The sequence below is a fragment of the Colias eurytheme genome, chromosome 4 (genome assembly GCF_061535395.1).
Source record: "Colias eurytheme isolate Ceu_HAF_F1 chromosome 4, ilColEury1 Martin Lab GWU primary, whole genome shotgun sequence".
NCBI classification, from domain to species: Eukaryota; Metazoa; Arthropoda; class Insecta; order Lepidoptera; family Pieridae; genus Colias; species Colias eurytheme.
The window spans coordinates 65,701-80,790 of NC_142983.1; the positions used below are offsets into that span (position 1 = coordinate 65,701).

Sequence of the window (15,090 nt, forward strand, 5' to 3'; positions counted from 1 at the left end):
AACACTGCCCGAAAGAAGAAATATCTGTTCTCTGATTGGCTTAACCAATAGTAACTGTTTTTTGCTGTCAATTTTGTCATTGACAATGACGTTTGTGTGTTTCGGCGCCAAATTTTAAACGAAAATCTAATTTGTGTGTTACAAAGAACATGCGGTCATCATACAAGTGTACTGAGAAAAATGTCGGGACTTCATCATGTCGGACAAATTGTTCTGTTTAAAGGATGCTAGGACTTAGGAGGTTATATCTGTGTTTACGACTTTTTACTAGCAGTTTTTTTTGAAAAAAGAAACAGTGAAAAATAAAAAAAATGCCTATGCCGGACAGTAGTGTTCCAATAGCAACTAGCAAGTAGCATTATTATTCATTAAGTGTTAATAAGTTGTTATAATATTTATAGTTTTCAGTTGATTTTCAGAGAAAATCGTTACTAGGACAGGAGTAGTGTACTTCGCATGATAAACACATAATGTAACTCCTATATTATTAATTATTAACTATTAAGGTAGGTGTTAGGTACTTATGTTTAAAATACGAATCTTTACATAGACACGGTAGGTAATAAGTAAATATCTAATAGGTACATATATTACCGTGACATAGATACTTATTAATTTAGAGGTAACGTGGTACTCGTTGTTTCAGGTAAGTACATATTTAAGTATATTTGTGTATTGTAATAAAAGTCAAGTTGTTATAAAACAGTTTATTGTATCAAAAGACAGCGATCTCGGTCCGCTTGACGGCGGAGAGTCCGTCGTCCCACGTGAGCATGGTGTTGAACGAGAGATACAGCGCCACGGCCGACAGCATGTGCCACAGATCGTGCGAGTCGTAGAACTCTAGCACCTGGAACATTTTAATGTTAATTACTGAAATAAATTCTGCTGGTGAATTGGTGTAAGTATTATTCAAGTTGAAAATATTAGATTTAATTCCGTATTTATTTTTTTCTGGCAGAGATGGCGTGATGCATATTTATAAGATTAAATTCCCCTGTATTGAATTTTTACATTGAATGTCATATAAAAAATAAGCGCATCCATTAGTCCCATAACATATGAGAGTATACCTTGCACTCATGGTTCCGATGCCTCGACTCAGCGGGCGTGGAGGACCAGTCGGTGCTGCCCGACACGAAGAAGTAGAGCGCGGGCGCCCACGTGGCCGCGGCGCCCGCCAGCATCGCCCACGAGTACCAGCGCACGCGCTCGCCGTGCACCACCTTCATGGCCAGGTAGAACACCATGTACATCAGCGTGTTGCCCAGCAGCACCTGCAGGATGTGCGATGCGAAGTCCGCGCCCTGCTTCAGCAGACTGGCGAACGGGGAAAATGTTATTAGAAGCCTTAAATATAACGAAATATTTTTTGGTGTTTGCGGATGTGAGCATTAGACTGGTGGAACATGTAGCGTATTTTTTCTCGAAAGAGAATTACTATAGTATACAGTATTCATGTTTCGGCATTCCAATGGAAAAAGCCATCGGACTGCTTTATTAAAATCAATAGATACACCTAGTTACGAAGATGTGAATGCAGTTTGCAAAAAATATGTTCGAAAAGACGGACACAGCTTTGAAAAATATTTTGAGACCAATTCATTTCATTTATCAAGAATTCAAGAGCACCAACTCGGCATATTGCTGCTGTATCTAAAATTGCATTTTTATGATTTTTATAACATAAAAGCTCGCCGCCGCCGCAGGTATTGTGTCTATCGCAGAGCTGGAGGGCATACCCGTAGATGGCGAAGAGCCAGTTGAGCGCGTTGGCGATGAGCAGCAGCACGAGGCGCGCGCCGTACAGCGGCCGCGCGTCGCGGCGCAGCTCGCTCGCCGCCGCCGCTAGGTATTGCTTCTCTGTTGTACACGGGAAAATATTATGTATATAAGAGGGCGAAAATGACTCCCTACTTAAAGGACCAAGTCTATTATTTCAAAAAAATGCGATTTCTAAAGAGAGGTTTCAAAACTAAGGGAATAATACTTATCATCTGCGTTAAAAAACTTATATAAACAACTTTTAAACGACACTGGACTGTTAATGGCACAGAACAGTGTTTATGGATATTTACTGAAAAGTAGATTAATAAAATTATTAATCTTACTTAATATTTATTTAACTAATGAATATTTCTACGCACGTGACGCGGATAAGGGCCGCCGGTGACCCGACTTGCAACAGTTATTTTGCACGCAAAAGTGGCAGATAAGATGCGGGCAATAAATAACTTTTATAAATTTTAAAAATAAAAATTATTTTAAATAACTACGACAAACGAAATAAAAAAAAAGAATAAAGACGAAATACATCAATAATTAAATTCTAAATTGTAAATGGATAAAAAGAAGAGTAATATTATTGGATTTTTCATCAATCAGAAACTTTTTTTAAAGAATTAAATATAATAATTAAAAAACATACCGAGACGGAACTGTCCGAGGTAGTAGATCCTAAGAGAGAGAAGCAGGAATGTGAAAATGTGCAGCACTGTGAATATGCCCCAGAAGAGCGGACCCTGACCCAGCACGCCCCATACAACTGAAACATATCAATAGCGAAATCAAAATAACATGTACAATGAGAAATACGAGATAATGTACCTAGATAATATTATAATGTCTAAAATTTCCTGCTTTGATGAACTGTGATAGGTATTTAATAAGTAAGTCAAAGCAATAGGAGGCAAATCAACAAAATATGAGTTATAGTTATTTAAAAAAAATCTAAACAGTTATAAGTTCTGAGTTTAAACGATACTAATAATTACAGCGACAATTACAAATCGAAATGTTAAAAAAATTGTGTCTGGTTAAACCACATTTCCTTATAAAGGACACAGAGACATAATTACCGAGCGCGATGATAACAGCGAGCACGCCGAAGGTGGCGTGCGCGCGCGCGTTGACGTCGGGGTGCCGCGCCTGGTAGATCTTCACCATGCTCAGCACCGCCAGCACGTACATGAACGCCGTGTCTGTAGTAGTTTGTGATTTTTTATTATTAAATAACTTCATCCGAAACTTCTGTTACCAGTTAGATAGCCAATTTTTCAGGGACTCATAAGAAAGACAAATTAAAGCTAATTTTGTTGTAGTAAAATGGGATTGAAATCTACCAATATTTTTTAGCCAAAACACAAACCGTAGGCGTGGCCATAACAACTCATTCCAATATTGCGACATATGTAAGAAATAGACAGAATTAATAATGAAAAATAAGTATTATGGTTCAGTAGCATGTAACGTACCAAACTGGAAGTTGAGTGCATTGGGGCAGACGTGGTAGCTGGCGGAGAGCACGGCCACCACCATCATGCCGGCGCCCAGCGCGGACAGCAGCCCGTAGTGCGCCGGGATGCCGTAGTCCTGGAACATCATGTTAACACGGTAACTATAATATAATATTTTTAAGTAACATTTTTGCTATTTTCAAGAATCAGATTCTTGAAAATAGCAAAGAAAAGATTTATTCCAAAACCAGAACCATGTCATGTTTTTGACCGGGATAAAGTTGAGTTTCCACAACAATGATTCTGCTTTCAAAAGATTATGTGCATAATTTCTACACCCGTAAAGTAAAAGAAAACTAAATATACCTCGTCTCTGGGCTGCTTCCTGCGCCTGGCGCGACGGCGGCGCACCTGCAGCATGAAGAGCGCGCCGAGCAGCAAGTAGCCGAGGTTCGAGAACACGTGGTTGAAGTCGCCCAGCGCGCCCGCCGGGTGCGCGCACAGGAAGTTGTAGTAGCAGATGTCCAGCGAGCCCGTGAAGTTCATCGCCTGCAAACGTTGGCGTATAATTAACAACTTTATTTTCAAAAATTGTCCGAAGAAAAACTCTGCCTACGCGTGTTGCGTGTGTTAGAGCGTATACGCACTATGCGGGTAGCCGCATTGCGGGTAGCCGTCCGGCTGACCGCAAGCACAATTATGTACGTAATATTCATTTCTATGCGCACTGCGATGCGGCTACCGCAGACCGCACAGTGCGCATACGCTCTTAGGCATTGATGAATTTTTTATGCCTCCAGAATTACTAGTATACTTGTATTCAATACAGAATTTGTAAAGGAATAAAGAATATCATAAACATTGAGTTCAATCACAATTGTATCGACTTACAACTTGGAATGCGATGACGAACTGTATGACGGGCAGCGAGTAGAACACGGCGACGGTGTAGAGCATGGACAGGTAGCGGTCGGAGCGCGCGCGCAGCGTGCGGCCGCGTCGCCGCGCCAGCGCCGCCAGGCGGAGCCGCGCCGGCAGGCCGAACGGGCCCTGACAACGTAGGGGTTTAGTTGGTTAAAGTCGTATTTAAATATTATAATTTATAAGAGTAACGAGAAAACTTGAATGTATCACATAGGGTGAATAAACTTTTGTCCGAGTTAAACAAATTCTATGCTAAACTATACGTAAGGACAGACAGACGGAAAACGGGAGGCGAATTCGTTTTATACGAAGTGATATAAACACTGAATAGAGGCGAAAGGCGTAATTTGATAAACAAAAAAAATTGGTTGTCTGTAAAGTCGGTTTACTGGCGATAGTTGAACGTGACAACGTCCGATTGTGCTTCTTTGTCGCTCGTTCCGCGCTCTCGCTTGTACTTCAAGCCTTACATGGAACGCCTCAGAGCGAGGTAACACCGCATGAGTCATGTTTTTTCGAGCGTGCAGCCGGCTCTATCGAATTATAAGACGTTGTCACGTCAAAAATAATTTAATGAAAATTATATTAAGCTAAATCTTGTTTACTTATCTTCTCGTTGTAAGTGTGCAATATTGCATGTTATGTTTAAACCTCTCACCTGCACGGCATTATCCTGACTAGTATCAGTGATGGGAGCAGCGCCGTTGCGCGGTGTGTCCTGTTGCGTCGTGTTGTTGCGTGACGCGTCGTGTTGTGACGTGTTGTTACGTACTTCACTCACGTCTGTCGCTTCCTCGTCCGTGTCGCTGTCGTCGCTCATGTCGTACGTGTCGTCTATATTAACATATTATAATCCATACTAATATTATAAACGCGAAAGTAACTCTGTCTGTCTGTCTGTTACTCAATCACGTCTTAACTACTGAACCAATTTGCATGAAATTTGGTATGGAGATATTTTGATACCCGAGAAAGGACATAGGCTACCTTTTATTGTGAAATATGTACCACGGGCGAAGCCGGGGCAGAGGAAGGAAGATTAGAAAAATGATTTTAACAATAGTTATCGCGATCGTCAATATAGTTTTCGCCACGGTCGTTCAGCCAGTGATCTCTTAATCTATCTAACCCATAAATGGGCGGAAGCTGTCGAGAGATCGGGAAAATTACGATGCCAAGAAAAATTTCTATAAGTCATAAAAATTTCCATAAGTGGGGAAAATTTCTATACGCTAGGAAAATTTCCTGGCATCGTAATTTTCCCGACTTATAGATTTTTCCTGACTTATAGAAATTTTTGCGGCAAAGAGAAATTTTCATCACGTATAGAAATTTTCCAGGCTTATAATATAAATTTTCCTGACGTATTGAAATTTTCTTGGCATATAGAAATTTTCCTGACGTATAGAAATTTTCCTGACGTATAAAAATTTTCCTGACGTATATAAATTTTCCTGGCGTATAGAAATTTTTTTGACGTATAAAAAAATTTCCATAAGTGGGGAAAATTTCTATACGCTAGGAAAATTCCTATATACAAGGAAAATTTCTATAATTCAGGAAAATTTCTATAAGTTAGGAAAATTTCTATACGTCAGGAAAATTTCTATAAGTTAGGAAAATTTCTATACGTCGGGAAAATTTATATAGATAAGGAAATTTTCCATACGAATGGAAAATTTAACACAGGAAAATTTCCATAAGTCCGGAAAATTTCTATACGTCAGGAAAATTTATATACGCCAGGAAAATTTCTATATGTCAGGAAAATTTATATAAGTCAGGAAAATTTCTATAAACAAGGAAAATTTCTATACGTGCCGCAAAATTATATAGATAAGGAAAATTTGTATAAGCCAGGAAAATTTCCATGAGAAAGGAAAATTTAAGACAGGAAAAATCCAGAAAATTTCTATACGTCAGGAAAATTTTTATAAGCCGGGAAAATTTCTATACGTCAGGAAAATTTCTATGCGCCAGGAAAATTTCTATATTTTAGGAAAAATACAACCGATTACAATGAAATTTAGCACACATATAGAAGGTAACTTGGATTAACACAGGGTAAGTTTTATCCCGGAAATCCCACGGGAACGGGAACTATGCGGGTTTTCCTTTGAAAACGCGGGCGTAGCCGCGGGTGGAAATCTAGTAATAACTATATATTTATTTATTTAGCCAAACCAACTATCAATTTTAGCATAAAAATATTAATGTGTTATTTGCACAGTGATTAAGTGCACATTTTGTTGCATTGCGCTTACCTGGTTATTTATGAAAAGTTTATACGATCGAAATTATAATGACAAATTTTAAATACTAACTCGACTGCCGGCGTCTGTTTGATGGGGACAGTGTAGTGGCGCCATCTACAGTGGTTGTGGTAACTTGAGCTTCTGACAAACCTGGAAATATTAAATACACATTTAGTAAATACTATAAATTAATATGTGCATGGAATCAACGAATACCTACACTATTTTACGAGCGAGCCAAATAATACATAATCATTGGTCGTATCAATCGTCAAAGTGTGCCCCGTGAGGCACGTGTAAGTTTAATATATTAGTTTTAATTTTATTAAATAACTAGCGGTATGCCCCGGCTTCGCCCGTGGTACATATTTACGTTTTCTCTACATAAAAACCATCCTCGTACTTCAAGGAATATAATAAAAAAAGTATTATCGAAATCGGTTCAGCCGTTCTCGAGTTATGCGCTTACCAACACATTTTGCGATTCATTTTTATATATAAAAGACTAGCGGTCCGCCCCGGCTTCGCCCGTGGTACATATTTACGTTTTCTCTACATAAAAACCATCCTCGTACTTCAAGGAATATAATAAAAAAGAATTATCGAAATCGGTTCAGCTGTTCTCGAGTTATGCGCTTACCAACACATTTTACGATTCATTTTTATATACATATAAGATTATTTATATTTGACTACATGATAAAGTTCCGTAGGTTCAACAACATTTTATTGTGTCGAACCTAACTTGTAATATCTCATGTACCTATTTACCACTTGAGGTCCTTCGAGCCGGATTCGTATTAAACATAGACAGAAAAGAATCGCTAACCGCTATCGGGCTTGGCGAGCACGGCCTTGGGCGCGACGTACTTGGCGAAGGGCGGCCAGCGCTGCGCCAGCACGAGCGCGCCGGCCGCCGCGTAGAACGACAGGAACAGCGCCAGCGTCGCGCCCGCCGCCACCGCGTACTGCGTGCGGGACAGCGACGGCTGCGCACCACACACACACGGGGATCACACTCAGTATTTGTATATGAAATATTAAAATAGAGTGACTATAGAAGTATGGTATTTTTTTTGACAAAGGTGTTGTAATTCTACTTTTGCTTTTCTTTTTCTATCTATTGTCTTTCATTTCAAAATTGCATTTCATTCTACTAAACTGTATAGTTATTTAGGTACCTTATTAATTCTGATATTACGTAAATTGTTCTGGTTTGGAACCAGAGGTGTATTTCAGCATCAACAAATCTGATTTCAACGATGCGGAGATCGCGCGTGATCGAACTTTGGGAGTGCCCATGATGTCTAAAGCAGTATTATTTCCAGTGTGGGAATGTGATATGTATAATATAGCTCTGTTTCTTATTTTAAGTCCCCCTGCTATGAAAGTGCGGTTCAAACCTGTATGGTGACGGTGAACTCCTTGAGGCGCTGTTGCTGCGCGTGCAGGTGCGGGGCGGAGCCCCACAGTGCGGCGCTCCACAGCCAGTCGGGCTCGGGCTCCGCCGCCGTGTCGCACGCCGCGTCCGACTGCAGCACTATCAGCACTATGTAGAACCCCAGCGGGTACTGCGAACGCTACACACACCACAAAATATATAGTTTTAGTTGCAATAATACTACATAGTTGGGAACTACTCCTATCTGAATAGATAGGAGTAGTTCAATGACCATCGCGATCCACTAATACTACATCGCGAAATTGAGATTTGTCTGCCAATAAATTTGGATAATAACTAGGTTCAACATCGAGAATTATTTAATAGATTTTTAAATTGTTAAGAGATCGCTCATTACTCAGGGAGTTTTTCGACCTCTCTAAAGCGTTTCACTTAATTAATCATCTCACTTTACTTTGTAAATTGCATTTAAGGTATGAAAACATTATTTATATATGTATATTCTTCGAACCGGAATTTGCATCGCACCAGAGCGCATCATGGTGAGCCGTAGGCCAAATACTACTTCCTCGTTTGTCTGCTTAATTGGGCACTGAAACAGAAAGTTTAAATATTGTCACATAAAAAAAACTATTTTCGATCGTTTCTCTTATTTTTCCATGGGTTAGTTTATGATGTAAGTCTTCTAAACATCTAGGTTATAAAATAGGTAAATAATAATATTGTAATAATGTTGGCGTTCCCCAAGGATCTATGTTTGAGCCATTTCTCTTTTTAATTTTTGTAAACGATTTCCCGTTAGTTGTTGTATCTTTTATTAGTTTTTAATATAAAAAGTGTGGTAACCGTATAGTTCTGCACGGAGAGCGTGGCGCAGGTGACGGTGTCGGAGGAGACGACGAGCCGCACGCTGCTCTCGGCGCCCGCGAACCGGTAGTGGAGCACGCGCGGCGCAGACTGGATACGAACAAAATTAGATTATATTTAAAGTTTTCTCATGTGGACTCACTATCATAGGTTTATCTACATAATGTATTACGATTTGAACTCTTGATTGGACCTACTTGATGACAATTATTTATGAACCTTTATAGTTAAAAAAAATACTATAATTCAGTTTTACACGACACTTTATTTTTCACCGTTTTATCTACGAATTGGGCAATTGATAAAAGTTCTATAACTAGTACTTGTCATATTATTATGAAAACCTCACCTTAGTAGCGCTGAAGGCGATAGGTTGATCCTTAACGAGTCTCCAGACGGGCGGCAGTGCCACTCGCACGCTGAGCGTGGCACTCGCACACGACGTCGACACGTGCAGAGAGAACGCACGCAACTCCTTCGCTGAAGTAGTACATAAAGTATTGAATAGATAACTAAAAACAGACATATATGAAGGCTCCAAAGACATCTTCTGATATAATTAGGTAAGATTAAGTACTATGAAGAATATTGAAGGTTTTTCTTCCCTCTTTATTTCTGCTGTATCTGGCTGAAATATAGCATGTAGAAATCTAATCGGTAGGAATAATTCATAGGGTTTTTTTTCCTACGAACCACCAACTAATAAGCATACGCAGAACAATTTTTGAGTAATTCTATCGTGTTTCATGCAGACTCTTTCGAATCGGATGGAGTTTTAAAAATTGACTATTCGTAGATATTAGTTTTTTTAGGTACATGAATAGGAAAGTATTGAGTTTAAATTTGGATTGAAAAAATGTCTGCTTTATTTCTCAAAGCTATTTTACAAGCGATAGCACAGCTTACAACATTCAGTATTGTTGCTGTCAGGAGCGGCGGCGATGTCGTCGGGGCAGAGCGTGCGCTCCAGCTCGAACAGCGTGCGGCCCTCCATCTCGTACGGCAGCTGCCATGTCACTGCACCTGCAGAGTTTAATGAAACATTATTGATTATAGACAACATCTGACTTATGTTGTACCCTGAGTTACCTATGAGGGTTCAAGGATTTAATCCACCAAGATGGCCAGCTGCAGTTTAGCAAAAATCACATGTTGACAAACTTTTGATTCTTCGACATGCCGGTTTCCTCACATGTTTCCTTCACCGTTTCGAGTATTAATAATGTTATCCACAAGCGGAGATAAATTGAAAAATATTAATTATCTACAACTTTTCTTATGTTGATCCAATTCCAGTCCAGGCAAATTTTAAGTTTTATACAATACAAGTTCGTATACGTGCTATTATGTGTATAGCAATATATATCACCTGTGCGTTGCCTGGAGGTGACGAGCACGGGGTGCGAGGTGGCGCCGCCGTCGCTCCGCAGCCACACCACGCTCGGGATATCGGCTGGTACCATGGATACCTACAAATCGATTCAACCTTCATTCATATTGAATCATTGTGATCTGTTAAAGATTTAATATTTTAAGGTGAAAAGAATTTATGAAAGAAATTCTGATACTGTTTTCTGGAGCTCCAAAAATAAAACGAATACGATGAACATTTCATGTGTTATTATCGAAATCTAAAATAAACGTATCTATTGTAATTAGCAATTAGTTAAGTACTGTTGTTATTTCTAGTTAAAAATAAAAAAATAATTACCGGATTAAAGTCCAATAAGAACTCGACACTGCTATTGAGAGACAGCGTGTAAACCTCATCATAAAGTAAACTGTGGAAACCAAGTCACAATATTCTTTTAGCATTAGTAAGTATGTACTAAGTATATTAGGTATATGTAGTAGTTTTGTTTTGCATAAAATCATTATGTGATGACTGATGATCCAATAATTACGCAGCAAACGTCCTAATAAGTACTATATACGTAGTATATTATTATTAGTCTGTGGTACTATCTAATATTATAAAGCTGAAGAGTTTCTTGGCTTGGCTAATCTCAATAACTACTGGTCCGATTTGAAAAATTCTTTCGATGTTAGATAGCCCATTTAGGGACAAGTAGGTGATCAGCCTTCTGTGTCCTACCAGACCGAGACATTTTTTTTTCTTTCGTCTCCACCGGGAATCGAACCCAGGACCCCTTGTTGTTACGCTCATTCGTCAACCACTGTACCAATGAGCGGAACTATGCGGGTGAAACCGCGAAGCGCAGCTATGTAATATTATAAATGCGAAAGTTTTTAAGGATGGATGTGTATGTGTATGTTTGTTACTCTTTCACGCAAATACTACTGAACCGATTACAATGAAATTTAGCACACATAGATGGTAAATTGGATTAACACGCACATAAGTTTTATCCAGGAAATCCCACGGGAACTATGCGGGTTTTTCTTTGAAATCGCGGACGGAAAGCTAGTATTGTAGATGAAGGTGTGTATGTTTGTTACTTTTTCACGCAAAAACTACTTAACCGATTACAATGAAATTTAATACCTACACATAGATGGTAAATTGGATTAATATTGCTATTAAATAAATATTATTATGTCTCTCTCCATAATACACGGGTACCACTATTATTATATTTATATATTATTTTATCCATGCTTATTTTGCGATCAATTGAAAAATTTTAATATTATCACAGATACAATAATACTAATTACGTAGTACTGAACGTTACGTAGTAACTAGTAAGGTAGCTAGGTACTGGTTTGAACACAGGGTTTGAAGAACTGAATTTACTCATTGTATAGAAGAATAATTGCTTTATATAAAAGAGTACATATTACAAAATATGAATTGACATAATTGATAAAATCTAAGGTTAATTACAAAAATAATTTGTATATGTATAGTAAATAATGTTTTTATTTAATGGAACAATGCATAATCTTAAAAATATGTATGTAGATTGTTCCCAGACCCCCAAATATGGTTTACAGAAATCTATATTATTAATCTATATCTATATTTATTTATTACCTATATGTATAATATAACTAGTTAGGTGCCTTAGCAGACGTTTTGTTGTTCTGTCTTATTGTCCCTTTTTCGTGTTATCTTTCCATAAGAAGCTTCCTTGGCCCCAACAAAAACGTTAAAAAATTGCCGAATTAATCGAACTATTCTCGAGTTTGACACAGCAATAGATTTGGCGATTAAATTTTATTATGTACAAGATAAATATGTAATTCCAGTAAAAATATTTGTAAATGCCGGATTTACAAACTTGAAGCCCTTATCTTGTATCAGTTTAGCACATCCTCAACATGAGTCATGTTTAGTGTCGCTGCGGTTTTGAGTGTTGTAGCTAAAATACATATAAAGCAAATTCGCTGTCGTTGTCTATCTTGTCCCTATGTACCTTTGGTTATATCTTTAAAACTACGCAACGGATCAAAATACGAATAGTTTAGCGACGTTATGGTGGAATAATATTTTCGAGTAACATTTATAGCGATTGCATTGTGTTGTTAACACATCTGAACGCACCAGTAACTAGTTCAATTATTTTCACTATCATTATTTAGATCTATTATTTTATAACAAATTCGTCACTATTTCTAGAGAACAACAGAAACTTAAAATTTACAGTAACCACGCGTGCCGTTCTTTAACAGTAACCTAACTACATATAGCAAAAACCTAAATTTAACAGAAACCTAACTTTAACACAAACCGATATAGTTCGGTTTGTTTCTGTTAAATTTAGGTTTCTGCTATAGCAGAAACCTAACTTTAACAGAAACCTAACTATAGCAGAAACCTAAATTTAATAGAAACCTAACTATAGCAGAAACCTAACTTTAACAGAAACCTAACTATAGCAGAAACCTAACTTTAACACAAACCTAACTATAGCAGAAACCTAAATTTAACAGAAACCTAAATATAGCAGAAACCTAACTATAACAGAAACCTAACTTTAACAGAAACCTAACTTTAACACAAACTTAACTATAGCAGAAACCTAACTTTAACAGAAACCTAACTATAGCAGAAACCTAAATTTAACAGAAACCTAACTATAGCAGAAACCTAACTTTTACAGAAACCTAATTGTAGCAGAAACCTTACTATAGCAGAAACCTAATTTTAACACAAACCTAACTATAGCAGAAAGTTAAATTTAACAGAAACCTAACCTAACCATTTAGCGGCGTCAATTTAATATCACACGTTGTAAGATGTCATACAAGAACAACGCACGAAAATCGAAATAGAAACCAAGTCATTTACTTAGCTCGGTAGAATTTGTAACAGAATTAATATTTTATGAATAAAACAATTATTGTACTATGTAACTATGTATATTATGTATTTTCAGTTTTCTCACGATTCAATATTCTGATGACGATGATTGTTACAAGATATGATACAAGAACCACGCTCGCTTTCAAAATCATTATGCAGCGTTATGTTCGTCATGAGAACTACAAAAATATATGAGATAACGATAGAGATGTATTTAAAGGAACGCAAGCTGTTTAATGTTTAGTGTTGTGTCGAGTGCAGTCTGTTATAAAGCTGGCAAGCGTGCACCGGGTAGCAAGTTGCAGTGCAGCGCGTGTGCGGCGCATACTCACGTCTGCTGCACCACCGTGACGGACTGCGCGCGCGCGCCGCCCCACCACAGCGCACACACCACCGCACACAAGTACATGGCATTCAACATTCACACCGACACTACACACTACACTATCACGGAGTTAATGTTCTAGTTTCCTCGCAGCCACTTTGTTTACTCATCCTGAAGCGACGATCGCCTCACATTGCGGTTTTGTATTTCTAGTTATCGGTACCGGAAAAACTACAATCGTGGTGACAGAAAACGCGTGTCGTAGCGGGCAGTTCAGTGCGAAAACATAAAACTCGGCTTTGCGCCGGCCGAGCCCGTGATAGCGGCTATCTGAGCCTTATCAGATATCGCCGATGAGTCCTGCGCCGATACTGATTTATCTTTCGATTCTATTAACTCTTTTCATAATCTAGGTGCGCCTTACGAATTTCATAAGTGATTGCGATAAGATTTTTATAAAATTAAATAAAATGCACTAAAATACTGTTCCGGTTAACTCTGGTTTCATCAGAATAGAGATTTTTTATGAGCGTGTATACAAATAGATATTTAATAATCGTGCCGATGTACGCACACGCAAATATGTACCTTAATAAACATGTAATTATAACAAAGTAAAAGATGTGCGGAGAGTAGGTCAGAGCGTCGGCCGCTAGAGGTCGCCGGGTCGCGATAACGCTATCTCGCGCTCATTTGTCAAGGATTCCTGTTATTTGGCAAATTTTGTTGCGTGGAATGTACTAAGGGTTTCCCTACTTTGATTGTTCTACAAAACTTTATTAATAACTAGAGGTCCGCCCCGGCTTCGCCCGTGGTACATATTTCGCAATAAAAGGTAGCCTATGTCCTTTCTCGGGTATCAAAATATCTCCATACCAAATTTCATGCAAATTGGTTCAGTAGTTTAGGCGTGATTGAGTAACAGACAGACAGACAGAGTTACTTTCGCATTTATAATATTAGTATGGATGTAGTATATTTTAGCATTATCTACTATCTAACATCATTGTCGGTTTTGATATTCGTAATTGCCATAAGTTTATTATACATTTTTTTTTCGAGTTTAGAGAATTATACTCTATTGTCTAAACTCTAGATTAGAGCTGTTGAAATTATTTAACAATTACATATTGATATTTTATGTTGTGTACTCAAAAGTGTTTTCTTGGTATAGGTCTACCAGAATCTGATGGCATATTTATATTTACGAAATAAAAGATTTTCATATGGCAATTTTATTTGACAACTATCAAATTGGTTGTCAAATTATTTGTCTTCTTTGCAATTGATGAATAATTTTTAGGATTTTGTCTAAAAAATGTTCGAAAATTTCGAAAAAGCCGCTGCGATCACAAGCAAGAGGTGTTGTTTATAATGTGTATAGAAAAACATTCGATGAAGAAGGGTCAAACACATCACAATTTTCAATTTTGAATATTTTATTGGTAAGTTGGACTTACCCGTTTTGATACTTAAAATAAAAAATATTATAAGTAGGTAACTATAATATTGTTTGTTGATTACAATATTAATTTTATGAAAACTTATTACAGGAGTTTCCAATACGGCTATTCGTCAAGTTCAAGCTGTCCAAGTCAATTTTATAATGTGTGTATCTTTAACACTTACGAAAATAAACATAGTTTTATTTTATTTTTATTTTATTTTATAAAAAATTATTAGCAATCTAGTTTTGATCTACATTATCATTACATCCATATTTTTACATGGAATAATGATAATGAATATACAAATATAGGTATGTGTAAATAATAGTATGTATTACATAGATAAAAGTAATATCTGGGGGC

At 37.6% G+C, this 15,090-nt stretch overlaps 1 protein-coding gene across 2 annotated transcripts; it reads right to left on the reverse strand.

Annotated features, from left to right (window-relative positions):
- Positions 1-692: 692 nt before the first annotated feature.
- Positions 693-14,269, reverse strand: LOC149908701 (SID1 transmembrane family member 1-like). 2 transcript variants are annotated; one of them, XM_090120295.1, is made up of 19 exons: positions 13,287-14,269; positions 10,396-10,465; positions 10,054-10,153; positions 9,591-9,707; positions 9,034-9,164; positions 8,664-8,774; positions 8,329-8,409; positions 7,819-7,995; positions 7,245-7,404; positions 6,485-6,565; positions 4,819-4,994; positions 4,128-4,286; positions 3,603-3,785; positions 3,255-3,372; positions 2,859-2,981; positions 2,429-2,545; positions 1,743-1,863; positions 1,074-1,320; positions 693-850 (listed from the first exon to the last, which is right to left on the reverse strand). In XM_090120295.1, the coding sequence occupies exons 1-19, from the start codon at positions 13,373-13,375 to the stop codon at positions 716-718; spliced, it is 2,496 nt and encodes an 831-aa protein (XP_089976421.1). In that variant the 5' UTR covers positions 13,376-14,269; the 3' UTR covers positions 693-715. The 2 variants fall into 2 exon arrangements, with proteins under 2 accessions (XP_089976421.1, XP_089976422.1); XM_090120296.1 differs by lacking the exon at positions 13,287-14,269 and adding an exon at positions 11,195-11,327.
- Positions 14,270-15,090: the final 821 nt, after the last annotated feature.

Bases quoted from the DNA above. Each gene is read 5' to 3' on its own strand.
- LOC149908701 (XM_090120295.1), bottom strand. From the start codon at position 13,375: ATGTTGAATGCCATGTACTTGTGTGCGGTGGTGTGTGCGCTGTGGTGG. The intron at 10,154-10,395 runs GTAATTATTTTT...ATCGATTTGTAG, and splicing joins TCTTATTGGACTTTAATCCG to GTATCCATGGTACCAGCCGA. The intron at 2,546-2,858 runs GTAATTATGTCT...GATATGTTTCAG, and splicing joins CGCTGTTATCATCGCGCTCG to TTGTATGGGGCGTGCTGGGT.